This window comes from Ranitomeya imitator, chromosome 5 (assembly GCF_032444005.1).
Source record: "Ranitomeya imitator isolate aRanImi1 chromosome 5, aRanImi1.pri, whole genome shotgun sequence".
Taxonomy (NCBI): Eukaryota; Metazoa; Chordata; class Amphibia; order Anura; family Dendrobatidae; genus Ranitomeya; species Ranitomeya imitator.
In genome coordinates, this window is record NC_091286.1 from 159,674,343 (window position 1) to 159,700,663 (window position 26,321).

Genomic DNA, 26,321 nt, shown 5'->3' on the forward strand with positions numbered 1-26,321 from the left:
AAATGCACAACGTGCTCACATCTCGCACAGCAGTATGCACCCTCGATCGGCTGCTCAAGGACTGCATACATGTGGCAAGATGTGCACTGGATGGCACAGTGGAACAGTTTTATAGAGTGGGCGATACCAAATATGTGTCCTCTTATTGTTTATTTTTTATTTACATAAATAAATGTATTTATTGGAAAAATATTTGTTTCTTTTTTTGTTCTTTATTTAGGAATTTTAAAAAATATATTTTTACACTTTTATAATTTTTTTTAAACTTTTTTTTACATTGTCCCATTGATACTCTGCAATGCTTCTGCACTGTAAAACATCGGAGCAGCATTTGACAGACGAGAAAGGGAGGCGTCTCAGGTCCTGCTCTCTGCAGGCACTGCATAGCCACCTTCCCTAAAGTACCCCACGGCCATCTTGCAGCTGGGGGTCTCCATGGAGACCATCAAGACAACAGCTACAGAGGGGTTAAATGCCCATGATCGGTGCTAGCATTGATCATGGGCGTTGCTTCAGGATGTCAACTCTCACACAGAGCTGACACCCTCATCTGATCGCTGTGGCGCTCAGCGTGAGGCCACGCGATCACGGCGCCGTGCATACAGTATATTGCTGCTTGTGGGAACACAAGGTTAATATAAAATAATTTAAATTAATATGTTATTATTGAGTAGAATTAAATTCAGCCTATTGGTTCAACCCTCCACAACAGTCACGGTCTCTCATGTGGCCCCTTGGGAAAATGAATTGCCCACCCCTGCTGGCGAATCCATGCTCTCTTTAGAAACAACTGCGGGCAGAAAACCGGTTATGTTTTCAATATATTGATTCTCTACAGACATATATTATGTGATTAATTAGTGCACAGTATTTTAAATCTAAAAACAATTATAGATGGTGAACATTCTTTTTTTTTTTTTTCTTTTTAATAAAAGATGTTCTTGTATTTTAGGTTGTTTATTAGCTACAAATGTTTTCCCAAGTGGATTCATGAAAGCTTGATAAGTTCTACAAATTGTGAAGATCCTTTACCGGGAAAGATGAAAAGCTCTTTGGTAAATATTATTTATGCTAAATGTTTGTGTTTATTAGATAATATGAGTTTTTTAATATCTATAATCATTGCAGCACCCATAGCAGCTGTTATGGGGCACTAAGGTTAAGGGGCCCATTTAGATACTAGGGCATTGCTCCATTTTGCTGAGAATAGCATGTTGCTAGCTTTCTGCTATTTAGCAGTTTTATGTGGGTTTTATAATACTTGGCACAATTACTATTGAAACACGTGGTGTCTTGCTGCATTTTTTAATGCAAGTTTTCAGCTGCAGTTTACAGTACCTTCAAAGTCTATGAGATTTCAGAAATCTCATGCACATAGCTTGTTTGTTTTGTCCTCAGTATTTTGTGCTTTGCATGTTTTTTGCAGACTAGAGTATGTCACTTCTTTCAGCGTTTTTAAAGTGTTTTTTTTTATCAATTGAAAGTATTGGTGGTGAAAAACGCAGAAAAAGCACATGATTCAAGTTTTGCTGCATTTTTTGTGCCCAAACCTTATTTTTTTTGTCACTAAACTTTATCAGCATGCACAAGAGACAAATGTAGCATGACAAAAACAGCAAAAAACACACAAAAATGCAGCAAAAAATGCAAGAAAACCAAGCAAAACCTGCTTCTCTTGCCAAGAGATAATGTTTTTCTGCAGAAATAAAACGCAGCAAAAAAGCCATGTGTGAACATAGCCTTAACCCGTTGCCAACCTTGGACGTGCTCAGTTACGTCATGGTCGGATTGTACTTACCGACTTTAGACGTACTGGGTTCACTTGTGGCGGTTTCCACTGTTTAGGCACATCAGGGGCTCTGCAAATGCGACATAGCGTCCGCTAATTATTCCAGCAAATTTTGCATTTAAAAAGTCAAATGGTGCTCCTTCCCTTCCAAGCCCTGGCGGGTGCCCAAACAGTTGTTTTCCTCTACATATTGGGTATCGGCGTACTCAGGAGAAATTGCACAATAAATTGTATGGTGCAACTTCTTCTTTTACCCTTATGAAAATTTGGGGCTACAAAACAGTTTTGTGGGAAAAATTTGATTTTTTTTTTTAATTTTATTTTCACCGCTCGATGTTATAAACTTCTGAAAAGCATCTGTGGGTTCAAAGTGCTCACCACACATCTATGTAAGTTTCTTAAGAGGTCTGGTTTCCAAAATGGTGTCACTTGTGGATTTCCACTGTTTAGGCCAGGGTCATACTTGCGAGTGCAATGCAAGAAACTCACACGAGTCTCTCGCATCAATACCCGGCACTGCCGCTGGCTCTCCGGAACGGAGCATTTAGCCGCATAGAAATACATGCAGCCACACACTCCGTTTCCAAGAAAACGAGAGTTTCTTTCATCGCAATCGCAAGTGTAACCCCGGCTCTAGGAATATCAGGGGCTCTCCAAATTCGACATGGCGTCCGCAATTATTTCAGCAAATTTTGCATTCAAAAAGTCAAATTGCGCTCCTTCCTATCCCAGCCCTGCCATTTACCCAAACAATGGTTTTCCTCCACATATGGGGTATAGACTTGCGCATGAGAAATTGCACAGTAAATTTTACAGTCCATTTTTTCCTGTTACCCTTGTAAAAATAAAAAAAACTATGGGTCTAAAGTAAAAATTTTTGTTAGTTAGATGTTCATTTTTTCTTTCCACATTCTCAAATGCCTGTGAAGCACATGAAGGGTTAATAAACGTCTCCAAAGTGGTTTTCAGCACTGTGAGGGGTGCAGTTTTTAGAATGGTGTCACTCTTGAGTATTTTCTGTCATATAGACCGTTTTTGTAAATTTTCTTAAATAAATGTTAAAATCACTAGTCAACTTTTAACACTTATAACTTCCTAACAAAAAAAATTATTCAAAAATTTTGCTGATGTTAAGTAGACATGTGCAAAATGTTATTTATTATGGTAACTATTTTGATTGGCATAGTCCTCTAATTTAAGGGCATATACAGTGGGTACAGAAAGTATTCATATCCCTTTAAATTTTTCACTCTTTGTTTCATTGCAGCCATTTGGTAAATTCAAACAAGTCCTATTTTAATTAATGTACAATCTGCACCCCATTTTGACTGAAAAAAAACAGAAATGTAATTTTTGCAAATTTATTAAAAAGAAAAACTGAGATATCACATGGTCATAAGTATTCAAACCCTTTGTTCAGTATTGAGTAGAAGCACCCTTTTGAGTTAGTACAGCCATGACTCTTCTTGGGAATGATGTAACAAGTTTTTCATACCTGGATTTGGGGATCCTCTGCCATTCTTCCTTGCATATCCTCTCCAGTTCCATCAGGTTGGATGGGGAACATTGGTGGAGAGCCATTTCCAGGTCTCTCCAGAGATGCTCAATTTGGTTTAGGTCAGGGCACTGGCTGGGTCAGTCAAGAATGTTCACAGAGTTGTTCTAAATCCACTCCTTTGTTATTTTAGCTGTGTGTTTAGGGTTGTTGTCTTGTTACAAGGTGAACCTTCGGCCATGTCTGAGGTCCAGAGCACTCTGGAAGAGGTTTTCATCTAGGATATCTCTGTTCTTGGCCGATTTCATGTTTCCTTCAATGACAACCAGTCATCCTATCCCTGCAGCTGAAAAACACTTGCTTAGCATAATGCTGCCACCACCATGTTTGACTGTTGGGATTGTATTGGGCAGGTGTTGAGCAGTGCCTGGTTTTCTCCACACATACCACTTACAATTATCACCAAAAGGTCTATCTTCGTCTCATCAGAACCGGGGAATCTATTTTCTCATAGTCTGGGAGTCCGTCATGTGTTTTTTAGCAAACTCTATGCGGGCTTTCATATGTCTTGCACTGAGGAAAGGCTTCCATTGAGCCACTCTGCCATAAAGGCTCTCCCATCTCCCTACTGTATCTCTGTAGCTCAGCCACTGTGATCTTGGGGTTCTTTCTTTACCTCTCTCACCAAGGCTCTTCTCCCACTATTGCTCAGTTTGGCTGGACAGCCAGGTCTAGAAAGACTTCTGGAGGTCCCAAACTTCTTCAATTTAAGGATTATGGAGGCCACTGTTCCCTTAGGAACCTTGAGTACTACAGAAATTATTTTTGTAACCTTGGCCAGATCTGTGCCTTGCCACAATTCTGTTTCTGAGGTCCTTGGCCAGTTCCTTTGACCTCATGACTCTCATTTGGTCTGACATGCACTGTGAGCTGTGAGGTCCTATATAGACAGGTGTGTGCCTTTCCAAATCATATCCTATCTGTTTAATTAAACACAGCTGGACTCCAATGAAAGAGTAGAACCATCTCAACGAGGATCACAAGTAAATGGACAGCATGTGACTTAAATATGAGTGTCTGAGCAAAAGGTCTGAATGCTTATAACTATGTAATATTTCAGTTTTTCTTTTTTGTTAAATTTGGAAACATTTCAACAGTTCCCTTTTTTTCCAGTCAAGATGGAGTGCAGAGTGTACCTTACTGTGAAAAAATGAACTTTTTTGAATTTACCAAATGGCTGCAATGAAACAAAGAGTGAAAAATTTAAAGGGGTATAAATACTTTTCGTACCCACTCTAAATTTTGAAAATTGCAAAAGTTTCCAAATTTTTGCCACATCTTTGTTTTTTTTTTACAAATGAACAAAAGTCATATCGAATAAATTTTACCACTATCATGAAGTACAATATTTTATGAAAAAAAATTCTCCGAATCAGCTAGATCCATTGAAGTGTTCCAGAGTTATTACCTCATAATGTGACACTCTTCAGAATTGTAAAATTTTGCCTCATCATGAAGGTTCAAACAGCCTTGGGGAAAAAGGGGTTAAAGTAAAGGTATGACCATAATGGCCCTGGTATACTATTTAATGGATACCTGTAGTGAAAAAATTGGAGCCTAGTTCTTGTTTAATTCACTTTAGAAGTTTTGGAACAAATTTTTGCACAGGTTGCCAATGAGTATTCCTTTATTGCCGCACTATCTTTAAAAAAGCACCTGACTGGGGATCACCTAACCCTTTGTGAAGGATGGAGGGGATCTAATGGCAGCTTATAATCCTTTTGAAAACATGTGTAGATATAGCAGGACAGGAGAATATGGACTTATCATGTGTCCTAGTCACAAACCGATTACAATTTCAAGATCTCTGGAACTGGCCTAACACCTTCCAGGGTCTCGATCCATCCTAGCACCCCAGGGTGGCGCAATACGTAGAATGTCTAGTAGGGGCCAGGTAGCAAACCCGTGGTTCATCTCAAAGGGTAGCAAGGGACCAGCCGAATCCGATGGCGCTAAAACCGCCTCCCTATCACCATCCATGAGAGTTATGACCCATCTTAGCATGTCATCATTTCCATTGGGATAATGCCATGTTGAGACTAAGCTTCCTCCACTCATATGGATCCCCTGATGAACCCCTATCATTAGGGGGGAAACAAGTAGGAATGGGAATTGGAGCACAGGATGTGGATGAGTACCTTTAGGCTAAGTGCACACGTTCAGGAATTCATGCAGAAAATTCCTGTGAAAAACCGGACATTTTCTGCATGAAATCCGGAAGAAATCCGCATGTGTTTTTTGCCGCGGTTTTGCCGCGTTTTTGACGCGTTTTTGACGCGTTTTTTCCGCGGTTTTTTCCGGACGCTTCCCAATGCATTTTGTAGTGGGAAATCCGCATAAAAACCGCAAAAAGAATGAGCATGTCCGGATTTTGTGCCTCATGCGTTTTTTATGCGGAAAAAAACGCATCATGTGCACAAAACATGCGAAATTCATTCTAAATGATGGGATGCTTCTTGTATGCGTTTTTTTTGCGGTTTTATAGCGTTTTTATAGGAAAAAACCGCGAAAAAACCGGAACGTGTGAACACAGCCTTAATCATCACAGATATGATTTTTTTTGTGGGTTATCATTATCTATTATCTTGATTTTCCTGACTGTATAACCCATATGGGGACTTGTTATTGACATACAGTACCTATAGTATTTGCTTTGATTATTACAAATACACCTGATCTCAATCTATAATAAGGCTATATGTGCCATGGAATAAAAATAAGGTGATGTTTCAGCTCCTTAAAAATGTAAACATTATTAGTCCTGGTTAAAAAATGTTGCAGCTGTGAAAAAACTCCCTGTACAATGTGATTCCAAGGGGTTAAAGCGACGTGTTTCGATCAGAGACCAGATCTTTATCAACATTTTTTAACCAGAACTAATAAAGTTTAAATTCTTAAGGAGCTAGAACATTGTCTTAATTTTGTTTCACATATCTCATCCCATCAAGACAAAGTTCTGTGCACCTGCTGGTTTGGTTGGTGAGCTGGCTGTTTCGTGGTTTCTAACCACGTTTTTCTATTTTATATATGTGCCATGGAGCAGACTGATTTTTACCTTATTAAAGAGAATCCTTCAGCCAGATAGTGCTGAGTAACCTACAGACAGTGTCAAGTTGGCGCTGTTAAACTGATTAAAATGATAACTTTGTTGATGAAATCCATCTTGTGATTGTTGTTTAATCTTTGTTTTCTGCTAAGGATATGCTTGCGCTTCCGGGCAGCCTGTTGAAAGGGGTCTTTGTGGTGTTCTGCTTACATATTCATCTGTATGGCTTCTGACAAATCACTGATCCTCAGTGACTTACCCCTTATTTTACATAATGATTTTATATATGTGTATATATATATATATATATATGTATATATATATATATATATATATGTATACAGTGGGGCAAAAAAGTATTTAGTCAGTCAGCAATAGTGCAAGTTCCACCACTTAAAAAGATGAGAGGCGTCTGTAATTTACATCATAAGTAGACCTCAACTATGGGAGACAAACTGAGAAAAAAAAATCCAGAAAATCACATTGTCTGTTTTTTTAACATTTTATTTGCATATTATGGTGGAAAATAAGTATTTGGTCAGAAACAAAATTTCATCTCAATACTTTGTAATATATCCTTTGTTGGCAATGACAGAGGTCAAACGTTTTCTGTAAGTCTTCACAAGGTTGCCACACACTGTTGTTGGCATGTTGGCCCATTCCTCCATGCAGATCTCCTCCAGAGCAGTGATGTTTTTGGCTTTTCGCTTGGCAACACGGACTTTCAACTCCCTCCAAAGGTTTTCTATAGGGTTGAGATCTGGAGACTGGCTAGGCCACTCCAGGACCTTGAAATGCTTCTTACGAAGCCACTCCTTCGTTGCCCTGGCGGTGTGCTTTGGATCATTGTCATGTTGAAAGACCCAGCCACGTTTCATCTTCAATGCCCTTGCTGATGGAAGGAGGTTTGCACTCAAAATCTCACGATACATGGCCCCATTCATTCTTTCATGTACCCGGATCAGTCGTCCTGGCCCCTTTGCAGAGAAACAGCCCCAAAGCATGATGTTTCCACCACCATGCTTTACAGTAGGTATGGTGTTTGATGGATGCAACTCAGTATTCTTTTTCCTCCAAACACGACAAGTTGTGTTTCTACCAAACAGTTCCAGCTTGGTTTCATCAGACCATAGGACATTCTCCCAAAACTCCTCTGGATCATCCAAATGCTCTCTAGCAAACTTCAGACGGGCCCGGACATGTACTGGCTTAAGCATTGGGGCACGTCTGGCACTGCAGGATCTGAGTCCATGGTGGCGTAGTGTGTTACTTATGGTAGGCCTTGTTACATTGGTCCCAGCTCTCTGCAGTTCATTCACTAGGTCCCCCCGCGTGGTTCTGGGATTTTTGCTCACCGTTCTTGTGATCATTCTGACCCCACGGGGTGGGATTTTGCGTGGAGCCCCAGATCGAGGGAGATTATCAGTGGTCTTGTATGTCTTCCATTTTCTAATTATTGCTCCCACTGTTGATTTCTTCACTCCAAGCTGGTTGGCTATTGCAGATTCAGTCTTCCCAGCCTGGTGCAGGGCTACAATTTTGTTTCTGGTGTCCTTTGACAGCTCTTTGGTCTTCACCATAGTGGAGTTTGGAGTCAGACTGTTTGAGGGTGTGCACAGGTGTCTTTTTATACTGATAACAAGTTTAAACAGGTGCCATTACTACAGGTAATGAGTGGAGGAAAGAGGAGACTCTTAAAGAAGAAGTTACAGGTCTGTGAGAGCCAGAAATCTTGATTGTTTGTTTCTGACCAAATACTTATTTTCCACCATAATATGCAAATAAATTGTTAAAAAAAACAGACAATGTGATTTTCTGGATCTTTATTTCTTAGTTTGTCTCCCATAGTTGAGGTCTACCTATGATGTAAATTACAGACGCCTCTCATCTTTTTAAGTGGTGGAACTTGCACTATTGCTGACTGACTAAATACTTTTTTGCCCCACTGTATATATATATATAATATATATGTATGTATATATATATATATAGTACAGACTTGGACACACCTTCTCATTTAACCCCTTTACCCCAAGGGTGGTTTGCACGTTAATGACCAGGCCAATTTTTACAATTCTGACCACTGTCCCTTTATGAGGTTATAGCTCTGGAACGCTTCGACGGATCTTGATGATTCTGACATTGTTTTATTGTGACATGTTGTACTTCATGATAATGGTAAAATTTCTTTGATATTACCTGAATTTATTTGTGAAAAAAACGTAAATTTGACAAAAATTTTGCAATTTTACAAATTTGAATTTTTATGCACTTAAATCACAGAGATATATCACACAAAATACTTAATAAGTAACATTTCCCACATGTTTACTTTACATAAGCACAATTTTGGAACCAATTTTTTTTTTGTTAGGGAGTTATAAGGGTTAAAATTTGACTAGCAATTTCTAATTTTTTAGGGACCACATCACATTTGAAGTCACTTTGAGAGGTCTATATGATATAAAATACCCAAGTGTGACACCATTCTAAAAACTGCACCCCTCAAGGTGCTCAAAACCACATTCAAGAAGTTTAGTAACCCTTCAGGTGTTTCACATGAATTTTTGGAATATTTAACCCCTTCCCGACCTTTGACGCCACGTAGGCGTCATGAAAGTCGGTGCCAATCCGACCCATGACGCCTATGCGGCGTCATGGAAAGATCGCGTCCCTGCAGACCGGGTGAAAGGGTTAACTCCCATTTCACCCGATCTGCAGGGACAGGGGGAGTGGTAGTTTAGCCCAGGGGGGGTGGCTTCACCCCCTCGTGGCTACGATCGCTCTGATTGGCTGTTGAAAGTGAAACTGCCAATCAGAGCGATTTGTAATATTTCACCCATTATAACGGGTGAAATATTACAATCCAGCCATGGCCGATGCTGCAATATCATCGGCCATGGCTGGAAATACTAGTGCCCCCACCCCACCCCTCCGATCGCCCCCCCACCCCCCCGATCTGGCCGGTACACTGCTCCGGCTCCCCTCCGTCCAGTGCTCCGCTCCCCCCCGTGCTCGTGTCCGCTCCCCCCGTGCTCCAATCACCCCCCGTGCTCCAATCACCCCCCCTGCACTCCGATCCACCCCCCCCCGTGCTCCGTTCCACCCCCCCGTGCTCCGTTCCAGCCCCCCCATGCTCCGTTCCACGCCCCCCGCGCTCCGTTCCACCCCTCCCGCGCTCCGATTCCCCCCCCGTGCTCCGATCCCCCCCCCCCCGTGCTCCGATCCCCCCCCCCGTGGTCCCCCCCCCCGTGGTCCCCCCCCGTGGTCCCCCCCCCACCCCATCATACTTACCGATCCAGCCGTGGTCCCGTCCGTCTTCTCCCGGGCGCCGCCATCTTCCAAAATGGCGGGCGCATGCGCAGTGCGCCCGCCGAATCTGCCGGCCGGCAGATTCGTTCCAAAGTGCATTTTGATCACTGAGATATAATCTATCTCAGTGATCAAAATAAAAAAAATAATAAATGACCCCCCCCCTTTGTCACCCCCATAGGTAGGGACAATAAAAAAATAAAGAAATTTTTTTTTTCCCACTAATGTTAGAATAGGGTTAGGGTTAGGGGTAGGGGTAGGGGTAGGGTTAGGGGTAGGGTTAGGGGTAGGGTTAGGGTTAGGAATGTGCACACGTATTCTGGTCCTCTGCGGATTTTTCCGCTGCGGATTTGATAAATCCGCAGTGCTAAACCGCTGCGGATTTATGGCGGATTTACCGCGTTTTTTTCTGCGCATTTCACTGCGGTTTTACAATTGCGATTTTCTATTGGAGCAGTTGTAAAACCGCTGCGGAATCCGCACAAAGAAGTGACATGCTGCGGAATGTAAACCGCTGCGTTTCCGTGCATTTTTTCCGCAGCATGTGTACAGCGATTTTTGTTTCCCATAGGTTTACATTGAACTATAAACTCATGGGAAACTGCTGCGGATCCGCAGCGTTTTCCGCAGCGTGTGCACATACCTTTAGAATTAGGCCATGTGCACACGGTGCGGATTTGGCTGCGGATTCGCAGCAGTGTTCCATCAGGTTTACAGTACCATGTAAACATATGAAAAACCAAATCCGCTGTGCCCATGGTGCGGAAAATACCGCGCGGGAACGCTGCGTTGTATTTTCCGCAGCATGTCAATTCTTTGTGCGGATTCCGCAGCGTTTTACACCTGTTCCTCAATAGGAATCCGCAGGTGAAATCCGCACAAAAAACACTGGAAATCCGCGGAAAATCCGCAGGTAAAACACAGTGCCTTTTACCCGCAGATTTTTCAAAAATGGTGCGGAAATATCTCACACGAATCCGCAACGTGGGCACATAGCCTTAGGGTTAGGGTTGGAATTAGGGTTGTGGTTAGGGTTAGGGGTGTGTTGGGGTTAGTGTTGTGGTTAGGGGTGTGTTGGGGTTAGGGTTGTGATTAGGATTATGGCTACAGTTGGGATTAGGGTTAGGGGTGTGTTGGGGTTAGTGTTGGAGTTAGAATTGAGGGGTTACCACTGTTTAGGCACATCAGGGGTCTCCAAACGCAACATGGCGCCACCATTGATTCCAGCCAATCTCGTATTCAAAAAGTCAAATGGTGCTCCCTCACTTCCGAGCCCTGACGTGTGCCCAAACAGTGGTTTACCCCCACATATGGGGTACCAGCATACTCAGGACAAACTGTGCAACAATTACTGGGGTCCAATTTCTCCTGTTACCCTTGTGAATCTAAAAAAATGCTTGCTAAAACATAATTTTTGAGGAAAGAAAAATGATTTTTTATTTTCACGGCTCTGCGTTGTAAACGTCTGTGAAGCACTTGGGGGTTCAAAGTGCTCACCACATATCTAGATAAGTTCCTTGGGGGGTCTAGTTTCTAAAATGGGGTCACTTGTGGGGGGTTTCTACTGTTTAGGCACACCAGGGGCTCTGCAAACGCAACGTGACACCCGCAGACCATTCCATCAAAGTCTGCATTTCAAAAGTCACTACTTCCCTTCTGAACCCCGACGTGTGCCCAAACAGTGGTTTACCCCCACATATGGGGTATCAGCGTACTCAGGAGAAACTGGACAACAACTTTTGGAGTCCAATTTCTCCTGTAACCCTTGGGAAAATAAAAAATTCTGGGCTAAATAATTATTTTTGAGGAAAGAAAACGTATTTATTATTTTCACGGCTCTGCATTATAAACTTCTATGAAGCACTTGGGGGTTCAAAGTGCTCACCACACATCTAGATAAGTTCCTTTCAGGGTCTAGTTTCCAAAATGGGGTCACTTGTGGGGGGTTTCTACTGTTTAGGCACATCAGGGGCTCTGCAAACGCAACGTGACGCCCGCAGAGCATTCCATCAAAGTCTGCATTTCAAAACGTCACTACTTCAATTCCAAGCCCCGGCATGTGCCCAAACAGTAGTTTACCCCCACATATGGGGTATCACCGTACTCAGGAGAAACTGGACAACAAATATTGGGGTCAAATTTCTCCTGTTACCCTTGGGAAAATAAAAAATTGCAGGCTAAAAGATCATTTTTGAGAAAATAATTTTTTTTTTTATTTTCATGGCTCTGCGTTATAAACTTCTGTGAAGCACTTGGGGGTTCAAAGTCCTCACCACACATCTAGATTAGTTCCTTTGGGGGTCTAGTTTCTAAAATGGTGTCATTTCTGGGGGATCTCCAATGTTTAGGCACACAGGGGCTCTCCAAACGTGACATGGTGTCCGCTAATGATTGGAGCTAATTTTCCATTTAAAAAGCCAAATGGCGTGCCATCCCTTCCGAGCCCTGCCGTGCGCCCAAACAGTGGTTTACCCCCACATATGGGGTATCAGCGTACTCAGGACAAACTGGACAACAATATTTGGGGTCCAATTTCTCCTATTATCCTTGGCAAAATAGGAAATTCCAGGCTAAAAAATCATTTTTGAGGAAAGAAAAATTATTTTTTATTTTCATGGCTCTGCGTTATAAACTTCTGTGAAGCACCTGGGGGTTTAAAGTGCTCAATATGCATCTAGATAAGTTCCCTGGGGGGTCTAGTTTCCAAAATGGGGTCACTTGTGCGGGAGCTCCAATGTTTAGGCACACAGGGGCTCTCCAAACACGACATGGTGTCCGCTAACAATTGGAGCTAATTTTCCATTCAAAAAGTCAAATGGCGCGCCTTCTCTTCCGAGCCCTGCCGAGTGCCCAAACAGTGGTTTACCCCCACATATGAGGTATCGGCGTACTCGGGAGAAATTGCCCAACAAATTTTATGATCCATTTTATCCTACTGCCCATGTGAAAATGAAAAAATTGAGGCGAAAATAATTTTTTTGTGAAAAAAAATTATTTTTTCATTTTTACAGATCAATTTGTGAAGCACCTGAGGGTTTAAAGTGCTCACTAGGCATCTAAATTAGTTCCTTGGGGGGTCTAGTTTCCAAAATGGGGTCACTTGTGGGGGAGCGCCAATGTTTAGGCACACAGGAGCTATCCAAACGCGACATGGTGTCCGCTAACGATGGAAATAATTTTTAATTCAAAAAGTCAAATGGCGCTCCTTCCCTTCCGAGCCTTACCATGTGCCCAAACAGTGGTTTACCTCCACATGTGAGGTATTGGTGTACTCAGGAGAAATTGCCCAACACATTTTAGGATCCATTTTATCCTGTTGCCCATGTGAAAATGAAAAAATTGAGGCTAAAAGAATTTTTTTGTGAAAAAAAAGTACTTTTTCATTTTTACGGATCAATTTGTGAAGCACCTGGGGGTTCAAAGTGCTCACTATGCATCTAGATAAGTTCCTTGGGGCGTCTAGTTTCCAAAATGGGGTCACTTGTGGGGGAGCTCCAATTTTTAGGCACACGGGGGCTCTCCAAACGTGACATGGTGTCCGCTAAAGAGTGGAGCCAATTTTTGATTCAAAAAGTCAAATGGCGCTCCTTCCCTTCCAAGCCCTGCCGTGCGCCAAAACAGTGGTTTACCCCCACATATGAGGTATCAGCGTACTCAGGACAAATTGGACAACAACTTTCGTGGTTCAGTTTCTCCTTTTACCATTGGGAAAATAAAAAAATTGTTGCTAAAAGATAATTTTTGTGACTAAAAAGTTAAATGTTCATTTTTTCCTTCCATGTTGCTTCTGCTGCTGTGAAGCACCTGAAGGGTTAATAAACTTCTTGAATGTGGTTTTGAGTACCTTGAGGGGTGCAGTTTTTAGAATGGTGTCACTTTTGGGTATTTTCAGCCAAATAGACCCCTCAAACTGACTTCAAATGTGAGGTGGTCCCTAAAAAAAATGGTTTTGTAAATTTCGTTGTAAAAATGACAAATCGCTGGTCGAATTTTAACCCTTATAACTTCCTAACAAAAAAAAATTTTGTTTCCAAAATTGTGCTGATGTAAAGTAAACATGTGGGAAATGTTATTTATTAACTATTTTGTGTCACATATCTCTCTGGTTTAACAGAATAAAAATTCAAAATGTGAAAATTGCGAAATTTTCAAAATTTTCACCAAATTTCCGTGTTTATCACAAATAAATGCAGAATTTATTGACCTAAATTTACCACTAACATGAAGCCCAATATGTCACGAAAAAACAATCTCAGAACCGCTAGGATCCGTTGAAGCGTTCCTGAGTTATTACCTCATAAAAGGACACTGGTCAGAATTGCAAAAAACGGCAAGGTCTTTAAGGTCAAAATAGGCTGGGTCTTGAAGGGGTTAACAAAAAATGAATATTTAACTTTTCTTCACAAAAAATTTACTTCAGCTCCAATTTGTTTTATTTTACCAGGGGTAAAAGGAGAAATTGGACCCCAACAGTTGTTCTGCAATTTGTCCTGAGTACGCTGATACCCCATATGTGGGGGCAAACTACTGTTTGGGGGCATGGCAGAGCTTGGAAAGGATGGAGCGCCATTTGAGTTTTCAAAGCAAAATTTACTAAAATTGAGATAGGACGCCATGTCGTGTTTGGAGAACCCCTGATGTGCCTAAACATTGAAATCCCTCACAAGTGACACCATTTTGGAAAGTAGACCCCCTAAGGAATGTATCTAGATGTGTGGTGAGCACTTTCACCCACCAAGTGCTTCACAGAAGTTTATAATGTAGAGCCGTAAAAATAAAAAATCATATTTTTTCACAAAAATTATCTTTTTGCCCCCAATTTTTTATTTTCCCAAGAAGAACAGAAGAAATTGGACCACAAATTTGTTTTGCAATTTGTCCTGAGTACGCTGATACCCCATATGTGGGGGTAAACTACTGTTTGGGCGCATGGCAGAGCTCGGAAGGGAAGGAGCACCGTTGTTAGAAGTCGAGTTCCCGCCGCTGCACAGGGGGAATCTCAAACCATGTCTGCTGCGGTCTCTCATTCTGCATCAGACGCAGAATGAGAAAGCCTGCTCAGCGGAGACGTCGGTCCCAGCGTCTTGCTCAGTCTCACTCTGTGCAAAGATTACTGCTGCTTTTCCAGCTTCTGCCATTGAAGCCAGTGCTGGGCAGCAGCGAGCAGACGCTTTTGGGACTAAGTCCTTCTTTTCCACTTCTGAGCATGCCCAGGGCAAGATCTCCCATTGGAGATCGAGGGTCACATGCTCAGATACTGCAGCAGATCCCATTCGTCCTCAAGGAAGGTCCTGAAGGTGCTCAACTTCTGTGGCAGCCTCCCATTGGTCCTTCTGGGAAGGTCCTGTTCATGCTGCAGTTATAAAAGGTTTGCATGGCCGCACGGCCATGCGCTAGTATACACTTGTTTAGTGTGTGTTGTGAGTGAAAGTTGCTCTTTAAACATCCCCTCCCTTGTGTTTGAATGCTCGCGTAAGGAGGATGATTGTAATCTAGCGCCCGACTTGTAACCAACACTGGTACACAAACAGCGTCTATTGCTGTGACCGCTAGTGCGGCGCCGTGCGCTATCACCGCACTTTCCAAATCCAAGTCTGGGTGGTTAGTGGCGTTTGCCAGTGCGGCATCTCATGCACTCTCGTGCTATTCAATTATTAGTTTTGTTACATGCGGTACTGCGGCCCTGTGACGCAACAGGGTTCCCTTCTTTCACACAGAGTGAAGCTAACCCATGTGTATCTTCATTGTACCACCATATAGTCTGTCATTGCTTAGCAGCAGGTTCCATCTCTGCACGGTGGACCCCGGGCTGCGAACGCACCTTATTCCTTTTCGCTAATTATTTGGTGCATTCTGCTATCCCTAACATTATACTAGCGCCAGGGTCTGGCTCAGTAATGATGGACGAACAGCGATTGCAGGGGTACATCCAGCTGCTGGAGGGCAGGTTGTCGGCTCACGAGCGTGCAACCTCAGCGGTGGATGTTACCGCAATAGCTGTTCAGGCTGCCAGCGTGGCTGCGGCAGCTTTACCCACTGCCATCTCTGTTCCGACCCTATCTCACCTCTCGCTGCCAGAGAAACTCTGGTGATAGTAAATCCTGTAGGGGTTTCGTGAGTCAGTGCGGTATACACCTCGAGCTCCTGGCTGTACCCAACGCGTTTCATTTTTTCAAATCATCAGGGGAGGAAGGTTAAATGAATAAGTTGCCAATTTGGGGGGGGGGGAGATGTTTCCCTCATGAGGGATAAACAACCTCCTTGTTCAATATCATCCTGATATTGAACAAGGAGGTTGTTTATCCCTCGTGTCCTGTCGTTCTTGTCCCAAAGGCTTTAAAATATTGTTATTAAAAGCTAAATTTTATTCAATTTGGTACCATATCTACCTTGCTGCTCTGTAATGCCCCAGCCGTTTTCCAAGACTTTGTGAATGACATCTTCCGGGAGATGCTCACCACCTCGGTCGTAGTCTATCTGGATGATATTCTCATCTACTCTCCAGATATTGGCTCCCCGGAGAGATGTTTGCAAAGTTTTTGACCTCTTATGGGCAAACTCCCTCTACGCCAAGTTGGAGAAGTGTGTGTTTGAGCAGGAGTCCTTGCCTTTCCGTGGCTATATCATCTCTGCCCAGTGATTGGCTATCGGTCCTGCCAAGCTAAAGACTGTGATGGACTGGCAAGATCCCCATTCTCTTAAAGAGGTGCAGAACTTTATGGGGTTCATTAATTACTATCGCCAGTTCATGCCACACTTCTCAACTTTGGTAGCTCCCTTGGTTGCCCTCACCAAGAAGGGAGTAAATCCCAAGTTGTGGTCAGAGGAGGTCTCCAAGGCCTTTCTCTTGATTAAGTCACACTTCGCTAGCACTCCCATCCTACATCGCCCCAATGTAGATAAGCCATTTATTATGGAGGTGGATACCTCATCCGTCGGTGCTGGAGCAGTCCTCTTCCAAAAGGATGCTCAAGGTCGGAAGTATCCTTGCTTCTTCTTCTCCAAGACCTTTTCACCAGCGGAGAGGAATTATTCCTTCAGGGACAGGGAGTTGCTAGCCATGAAGTTGGCTTTCTCAGAGTGGAGACACCTTTTGGAGGGAGCTTGCTTTCCCTTCCAAGTGTTCACAGACCACAAGAACTTGGTGTACTTACAGACGGCCCGGCGGCTGAATTCTCACCAGGCTAGATGATCCCTGTTCTTCTCCCGGTTCCATTTTACTCTCCATTTTCTCTCCGGGGAGAAGAACATTCGTGCTGACGCTCTCTCTCGCTCCGTAGTGTCATCTGAGGAGGAGGAGGAGCCTCGGCTTATTGTCTCTTCTGAGAGCCTGAGAACTGTGGCTCCAGTTTTGCTAGAGTCTGTGCCGCCAGGCAAGACTTTCGTTCCATCTAATTTGTGAGCAGAGGTTCTCTCTTGGGCTCACTCGTCCAGATGGGTGGACATTTTGGGACCAAGAGGACATCTGAGCTTTTGGCGAGGACGTACTGGTGGCCGCATATGGCCCGTGACGTCGGGGACCATATTCGGGCATGTGCCTCCTGCGCCAAGAATCCGTCTCCTCGGCAACGGCCTGCTGGGCAACTTTACCCCCTGCTGGTGGCAGACAGGCCCTGGGAGATGGTCGGGATGGACTTTGTGGTGGGCTTACCCAAGTCTCGTAACTGCACCGTTATCTGGGTTGTCACCGATCATTTCTCTAAGATGGTGCACTTGGTGATGCTTCCACGATTACCTTCTGTACGGGCCTTGGCGGCATTGTTCATTAAACATATTTTTCCATTTACACGGCATGCCTGATAAAATTGTCAGCGGCCTGGGTCCCCAGTTCGCATCTCGGTTTTGGAGAGAGCTCTGTTGTTTACTCAGCATAGAACTAAATCTCTCCTCTGCATATCATCCTGAGACGAATGGGTTGGTAGAGAGGGCCAACCAGACTCTATTTATGACATTTTATCTCTGCTAGGCAGGATGACTGGGCATCTTTGCTACCTTGGGCAGAATTTGCTCTGAACAACGCTGTAGCCGATTCCACTGGGCAGACTCCTTTTCTCCTTAATTACGGACGTGTCCCTGTGCCCATGCCCGTGTCATCCACTGATTCCAGGTACAACACCATGGAACTAATGGTGCTATATAAAAAAATAATAATAATAATAATAATTCCAGGGTGGCAGACTGGGCAGTGGAGGCACGTGACATTTGAGACCACACACAGGATGCCATTCGGGCTTGCAAGGAGAGAATGAGGGTTTCTGCCGATTATCACCGGAGCCCTGCTCCGACCTTCGCTCCTGGTGACTTAATGTGGCTCTCCGCCCATAACATCAGGCTGCGAGTTGAGTCCACTAAGTTTGCGCCTCGCTACATTGGTCCTTTCCAGGTTCTGGAACAGGTTAACCCGGTGGTCTACTGTTTGGCTATTCCTCCGCACCTTTTTATCACCGACACCTTCCACGTTTCCCTCTTAAAGCCCGTCTATATGTCCCGGTTTTCTGAGTCATCTGCCGGGACATCGGGTTCGTCCACGGATGAGTACGGGGTGAATGCTATCGTGGGGTGCAAGGTAGTACGTGGCAAAAAATACTATCTGGTGGACTGGAAGGGTCACAGCCCTGAGGACAGAACCTGGGAACCTGTGGAGCATATTCGGGCTCCGCTGCGCTGCTAATTGCAGCCTTTGAGCGTGGCGAGGCGCGGGGGGGGGGGGGGGGGTGGTAATGTCAGGAGTCAAGTTCCCGCCTCTGCACAGGGGGAATCTCGAACCATGTCTGCTGTGGTCTCTCATTCTGCATCAGCCGCAGTAGAGCCTGCTCAGCGGAGACGTCGGTCCCAGCGTCTTGCTCACTCTCTCTCTGTGCAAAGGGTTACTGCTGCTTTTCCAACTACTGCCATTGAGTCCTGCTTTTCCCCTTCTGAGCATGCCCAGGGCAAGATCTGCCACTGGAGATCGAGGGTCACATGCTCAGATACTGCAGCAGATCCCATTGGTCCTCCAGGAAGGTCCTGAACGTGCTCAACTTCTGTGCCAGCCTCCCATTGGTCCTTCTGGGAAGGTCCTGTTCATGCTGCAGTTATAAAAGGTTTGCATGGCCGCACAGCCATGCGCTAGTATACACTTGTTTATGTGTGTGTGTTGTGAGCGAAAGTCGCTCTTTAAACATCCCCTCCCGTGTGTATCCTCATTGTACCGCCATATAGTCCGTCATTGCTTAGCAGCAGGTTCCATCTCTGCACGGTGGACCCCGGACTGCAAATGCACCTTATTCCTTTTCTCTAATTATTTGGTGCATTCCGCTAGCCCTAACAACCGTTTGACTTTTTAATGCAAAATTGGCTGGAATTGAGATCGGATGGCATGTCGCATTTGGAGAGCTGTTGTGAATTCTGCTCTTGGGCTCCCTCCGGTGGTTATGAGTGGTAGTGCTGCGGTAGTTGGATCGCAGCATTTATCAGGTGTATCCATTTTTTGCAATTTGGGCTGGGCTATTTAAGTCCTGCTTTATCCTTTAGTCAGTGCCAGTTGTCCATTGTTTTTGGAGGATTCACATCCATACTTGGTCTCTCCTGGTCTGCTGTTCATTTCTTCAAAGATAAGTTCTGGCCTTGTTTTTGCTGTCCACCTGCTGTGGACCTTATAGTCTGTGCATTTTCTTGTTTTGTTTTGTCCAGCTTTGTCTGTGAAGGATTTTTTGCAGCCTAGCTTTGTCTCTGGAGATGCAGATATACCCTCCATGTCTTTAGTCAGATGTGGTGTTTTGTATTTTCTGTGGTGGATATTTTCTAGTGTTTTAATACTGACCGCATAGTACTCTGTCCTATTCTTCCTTTTTAGCTAGTATGTCCTCCTATGCTAAATCCTGATTTCATGTCTGCGTATGTTATTTCCCTCTCCTTTCACAGTCATTATTTGTGGGCGGCTGTCTATCCTTTGGGGATTTTCTCTGAGGCAAGGTAGTTTTCCCGTTTCTGTCTTTAGGGGTAGTTAGTTCTTAGGCTGTGTCGAGGGGTCTAGGGAGTGTTAGGTACCCCCCACGGCTACTTCTAGTTGCGCTGCTAGTTCAGGGTTTGCGGTCAGTAAAGGTACCACCTTCTCCAGAGTACGTCTCATGCTGCTCCTAGGCCACCAGATCATAACAGAGAGCCCCTGATGTGTCTACACAGAGGAAAACCCCCAATTCTAACTCAAACCCTAACCCAAACACACCCCTAACCCTAATCCCAACCCTAACCATAACCCTAGGCACACCCCTCACCTGAACACGCCCCTAACCCTAATCCCAACCATACCCCTAACCCCAACACACCCCTAACCCTAATCCGAACCCTAACCACACCCCTAACCCTAATCCCAACCGTAAATGTAATCCAAACCCTTTCCCTAACTTTAGACCCATCCCTAACTTTAGCCCCAACTCTAACCCTAACTTTAGCCCCAACCCTAACACTAACTTTAGCCCTAACCATAATTTTATCCCCAACCCTAACCCTAACTTTAGCCCCAACCCTAACACTAACTCTAGCCCCAACCCTAACCCTACCTAACCCTAATGGGAAAATGGAAATAAATACATTTTTTTATTTTATTGTTTTTCCCTAACTAAGGGGGTGATGAAGGGGGGTTTGATTTACTATTTATAGCGGGTTTTTAGCAGATTTTTATGATTGACAGCTGTCACACACTGAAAGACGCTTTTTATTGCAAAAAATTGTTTTTGCGTCTCCACATTTTGAGAGCTATAATTTTTCCATATGTTGGTCCACAGAGTCATTTGAGGTCTTGTTTTTTGCGTGACGAGTTGACGTTTTTATTGGTACCATTTTCGGGCATGTGACATTTTTTGATAACTTTTTATTCCGATTTTTGTAAGCCAGAATGACCAAAAACCAGCAATTCATGAATTTCTTTTGGGGAGGACATTTATACTGTTCCACGTTTGGTAAAATTGATAAAGCAGTTTTATTTTTTGGGTCAGTACAATTACAGGAATACATCATTTATATAATTTTTTAATGTTTTGGTGCTTTTATATGATAAGAACTATTTTATATAAAAAATAATTATTTTTGCATTGCTTTATTCTGAGGACTATAACTTTTTTATTTTTTCGCTGATGACGCTGTATTGTGGATCATTTTTTGCGGGACAAGATGACGTTTTCAGCGGTACCATGTTTTTTTATATCCCTTTTTTTTGATCGCGTGTTATTCCACATTTTTGTTCAGCGGTATGATAATAAAGCATTGTTTTTTGCCTTTTTTATGGTATTCACTGAAGGGGTTAACTAGTGGGACAGTTTTATAGGTCAGGTCGTTATGGATGCAGCAATACTAAATATGTGTACTTTTATTTTTTTTTATTTAAAGAAATGTATTTATTGGAACAATATTTTTTTTTTCGCTGATCTGACACTTTTTTTTTTCCGCTGATCTGACACTTTGCAGTGCACTGTGTCAGATCAGCGATCTGACAGGCACTACAGGAGGCATTCTGGCGCTTGCTCTGAGCAGGCGCTTGAAAGCCGCGTCCCTGCAGGACCCGGAAGGAGCCCCGTGGCCATTTTGGATCCGGGACCTGCAGGGAGGAGGACGGAGGAGACTCTCGGTGCTCTAAGGGTCTCAGGGAGGCACACAGGGAGCCCCCTCCCTGCACAATGCTTCTCTATGCCACCGGAATGCTGCAAGCATGTTTGATCGCAGTGTTACAGGAGTTACTGTGCCAGGAGCGGTCCATGGCTGCTCCTAGCACATAGTGCTGGATGTCAGCTGTGATAGTCAGCTGACACCCGGCCCCGATCGGCTGCGCTCAACCTGGCCGCGCTCCCCCCGTGAGTGCGGCTGATCGATGATAACTTACTATCCCGTCGGTGGTCATACAAGCCCATACCACCTTGACGGGATAGTACGTCATATGTCAGAAAGGGGTTAAAGATTTTTCTGTATTTTCATGACTATGAAAATTGTACATTCACACTGAAAGCATCAAAACTATGAATTAACACATGTGGAATTATATACTTAACAAATAAGTGTGAAACAACTGAAATTATGTGATATTCTAGGTTCTTCAAAGTAGCCACCTTTTGCTTTGATGACTGCTTTGCACACTCTTGGCATTCCGTTGATGAGCTTCAAGACGTAGTCACCAGGAATGGTCTTCCAATAATCTTGAAGGAGTTCCCAGAGATGCTTAGCACTTGTTGGCCCTTTTGCCTTCACTCTGCGGTCCAGCTCACCCCAAATCATCTCAACTGGGTGCAGGCCTGGTGACTGTGGAGGCCAGGTCATCTGGTGTAGCACCCCATCACTCTCCTTCTTGGTCAAATAGCCCTTACACAGCCTGGAGGTGTGTTTGGGGTCATTGTCCTATTGAAAAATAAATGATGATTCAACAAAACGCAAACTGGATTGAATAGCATGCTGCAAGATGCTGTGGTAGCCATGCTGGTTCAGTATGTCTTCAGTTTTGAATAAATCCCCAACAGTGTCACCAGCAAAGCACCTCCACACCATCACACCTCCTCCCCCATACTTCACGGTAGGAACCAGGCACGTAGAGTCCATCTGTTCACATTTTTGCGTTGCAAAAAGACACGGTAGTTTGAACCGAAGATCTCAAATTTGGACTCATCACACGAAAGCATAGATTTCCACTGGTGTAATGTCCATTCCTTGTGTTCTTTAGCACAAATAAGTCTCTTCTGCTTGTTGCCTGTCCTTAGCAGTGGTTTCCTAGCAGCTATTTTACCATGAAGGCCTGCTGCACAAAGTTTCCTCTTAACAGTTGTTGTAGAGATGTGTCTGCTGCTATAACTCTGTGTGGCATTGACCTGGTCTCTAATCTGAGCTGCTGTTAACCTGCGATTTCTGAGGCTGGTGACTCGGATAAACTTATCCTCAGAAGCAGAGGTTACTCTTGGTCTTCCTTTCCTGGGGCGGTCCTCATGTGAGCCAGTTTCTTTGTAGCGCTTGATGGTTTTTGCAACTGCACTTGGGGACACTTTCAAAGTTTGCCCAATTTTTCGGACTGACTGACCTTCATTTCTTAAAGTAATGATGGCCACTCATTTTTCTTTACTTAGCTGCTTTTTTCTTGCCATAATACAAATTCTAACAGTCTATTCAGTAGGACTATCAGCTGTGTATCCACCATACTTCTGCACAACACAACTGATGGTCCCAAACCCATTTATAAGGCAAGAAATCCCACTTATTAAACCTGACAGGGAACACCTGGAGCGCCCCCGTAGGGCAGTGGGGTACTCGGTACCGGGTCCTTCGGTTCTCAAGGGGGATGTCACGGTGGCTGACCCGGTCTTTGGCCCTCGGGAGGTTCGTTCTAAAAAGGGAAAGGTTTTTAAAGGGGTAATGTTGTGATTCCACCTGTGGTATTCGGTCAGGGTGACCGACGCTACTTTGAGGGGTCCGCTGGGGTGATGTTATGGCAGCTAGATGGTATACCTTCCCACAGGTGAAGTATGTCCCCAGGGCTTCCCAGTATGTAGATGGTGGATGGTGAATGGTGTAAGGCGCAGTGAAAAACGAGGACACAAAGTTGCAGTCTCTTTACCTTTACTGAAGGCTTCAGCATCCACAGTCAAGAGCACCAGATCACAGGGCAGGCAGAGTCTGGTCAGTTTGGAGGCAAATCCAGAGTCTCCTTATCCTGGTGGAAATCAGTAGCCTTCCTCTAGCACCTCGGTGTTGTAGTACCTTACTGCTGAGCCTCTCATAAGGTCCTCACAACTGTTGTAGATGTTCTAGATGTCATGTCTCTTTCTCTGTCCCCCAGATGGATAGGAACAAACCCGTATGACTGAAGGCCTGAGGCTTTTTACAGGGACTCTAGCACGCCCCGGCCCCCACAAGTTGCCACCATGCCTCCAGGGTATAGGGCGGATCAGTAACTTGGAATTAGCTGTCCTGCTGGTCTCTGGAGCAAGGCATAGAGACTGTTGCTCCCTCGGTGTTCCGGCTACCAGATCCTGCGCCTCAGAAGGAGGCAGCCTGTGTAGGGCAGAACTCCTGGTTTCCTCTCCTTTTGCTATGACTTCTGTTGTGAATTCTGCTTTTGGGCTCCCTCCGGTGGTTGTAGGTGGTAAGGCAGTTGTCTCTGGGCTGCAGTCCTGGACAGGTGTATCTGCTGATTGCAGTTCTGAATGGGGTATTTAGGTTTGAAGGACTCATTAGTCCTTGCCAGTTGTCAATGTTTCTTGGGAAGTGTTGGATCTCTGTCTGGCTTCTCCTGCTTAGCTGCCAATTCAGCAAAGATACGTGTCTGTTTCTTTTTCTATGGCACACAAGCTGTGTGCTTGTTTTTTGATTGTATTCCTGCTCTGAGTTTAGTACTCTCTGGAATTGCAGATATACGTTCCACGTCTTTAGTTAGATGGAGGAATTTTTTGTATAATCTGCTGTGGATATTTTTGGAAGGGTTTTAATACTGACCGCACAGAACTCTGTCCTATCCTTTCCTATTTTAGCTAGAGTGGCCTCTTGTGCTAAATCCTGTTTTCTGACTGTGTGTGTCTTTCCTCTCCTACTCACTCTCTACAATACAATTTGCTGTCCGTGTCCCTTCTTAGGATGCTGCCGCACTTGGGGCAGGCGCAGCTCCGTGACCTTCCATCTAGGCCTCTGACAGGATCCCACCCCTGTCAGGGACCAACCCTGTCGGCAACTGCTAGATGTTCCTCCTAACTCTCTGTCTGCCTGACAGGAACTGCCTGACTTCCTATACAGACCACCAGTTTTACCTAATTGTGAAGAGTGCCCTGATAAATAGGAGCATAGCTCCCCCTGTTGGACTGGAGTGTGAAGTGTGTTGCATGCTTGTGATACCTGGTAAAGAGATCTCCTTTATTGCCTTCAAACGTAACATCACTCCCCCCTAAAGGAGAATGACATTACTGCAATGACCAGGACCCTGGGGTGCTGCACACCTGTGAATTGAAAACCATTCCCGGTGACTACCTCTTGAAGCTCATCAAGAGAATGCCAAGAGTGTGAAAAGCAGTCATCAAAGCAAAAGGTGGCTACTTTGAAAAACCTAGAATATAAGACATAATTTCAGTTGGTTCACACTTTTTTGTTAAGCATATAATTCCGCATGTGGTAATTCATAGTTTTGATGCATTCAGTGTTAATGTACATTTTTCATAGTCATGAAAATACAGAAAAATCTTAAATGAGAAGGTGTGTCCAAAGTTTTGGTCTGTACTGTATATATATACATATATATATATATGTATATATATATATATGTGTGTGTGTGTATATTGAGAAAAAAAATCACCTGCACTGCCGCATGATTGCATTTAGAATTGATGGAACAATTAGCAGATGGCATGTCACGTTTGGAGAGCCCCCAATGTGCTTAAACAGTGAAAATCCCCATAAGTGACACCATTTTGGAACTAGACCCCTCAGGGAACTGATCTGGATGTGTGGTGAGCATATTGAATCCTCAGGTGCTTCACGGAATGATGAGCTGTGAAAATAAAAAAAAATCACATTTTCCCCACAAAAATATTTTTTAGGCGCAAATTTTGCATTAACATAACTGTAATAGGAGAAATTGCACCATGAAGTTTGTTGTACAATTTCTCCTGAGTATGCCGATGTCTCATATGTGGGAGAAAACCAATGTTTGGGCACACAGCAGGGCTTTGAAGAAAAAAAAGCATCATTTGATGTTTTGAATGTAAAATTTGCTGGAATCATTAGCAGATGCCATGTCCCATTTGGAAAGCTCCTGATGTTCCTAAACAGTGGAAATCCCCCACAGGTGACCCCATTTTGAAAACTAGACCCTCAAGGAATGGATTTAGATGTGTGCAGAGCACATTGAACCCCCATGTGCTTCACAGAAGTTTAAAATGTTGAGCTGTGAAAATAGAATTATATTTTTCCCACAAAAAAAATTATTTTAGCCCCAAATTTTGCATTTTCATAAGGGTAACAGGAGAAATTGTATAATACATTTTGTTGTGCAATTTCTCCTGAGTATGCCAGTACCCTATATGTAGGAAAAAACTACTGTTTGGGCGCATGGCAGTGTCATGATCCAGTCCTGAGTTTGCTTTCAGCTGTCTTGTCTCTGGACTGGTCATGCAATCCCCTCTGTCTTGTTTTGAAGATGGCTGGGCTATTTTAGTCCTCTGCAGCCTGCGGGCCAGTGTCAGCTATAGTTCATGGTTCCTGGCTTGAGCCCCTGATCTGTATACCTGTATTAGTGATCCTTGTGCCTGTGACTGCCTGTACTTGTGTATGACTCGACCTGATCTCTGGACGTTGCCCCTTGTTTTCCATCTCTGATACCATGCGCCCCGACTGGCTTAGACTCTGGCTTGTACCCCGACTTCGACTTACATCTCACGTTTTGGTTACCACGTTCCCGGTAGGCTCTGATTTTTTGCTTGTCCCTGACAACGTGTTTTTGCTGTTATCTTTGTTACTTTGTCTCTTGACAGTTTTGGATTCGGCTTGCCTGACTACTCTTTCGTCACCTGTGGCCCCTGTGCTGCTGCTCAGTGTTGCTTCTCTGTGTGTGCAACCTTTCTTCCCTCACCAGCACCCTCTGGTGGAGGTTGCACTATACTGCACTGCAGCAACATATT

The 26,321-nt window shown here is 44.0% G+C and overlaps 1 protein-coding gene across 1 annotated transcript in view; it reads left to right on the forward strand.

Moving 5' to 3' along the window:
• LOC138681613 (pecanex-like protein 2) overlaps positions 1-26,321 on the forward strand; it is a 1,209,413-nt gene that overhangs the window by 652,566 nt on the left and 530,526 nt on the right. Inside the window, exon 16 of the mRNA XM_069769269.1 lies at positions 953-1,055. Coding sequence (XP_069625370.1) covers positions 953-1,055 — 103 coding nt within the window. The remainder of the gene's footprint in view (positions 1-952; positions 1,056-26,321) is intronic.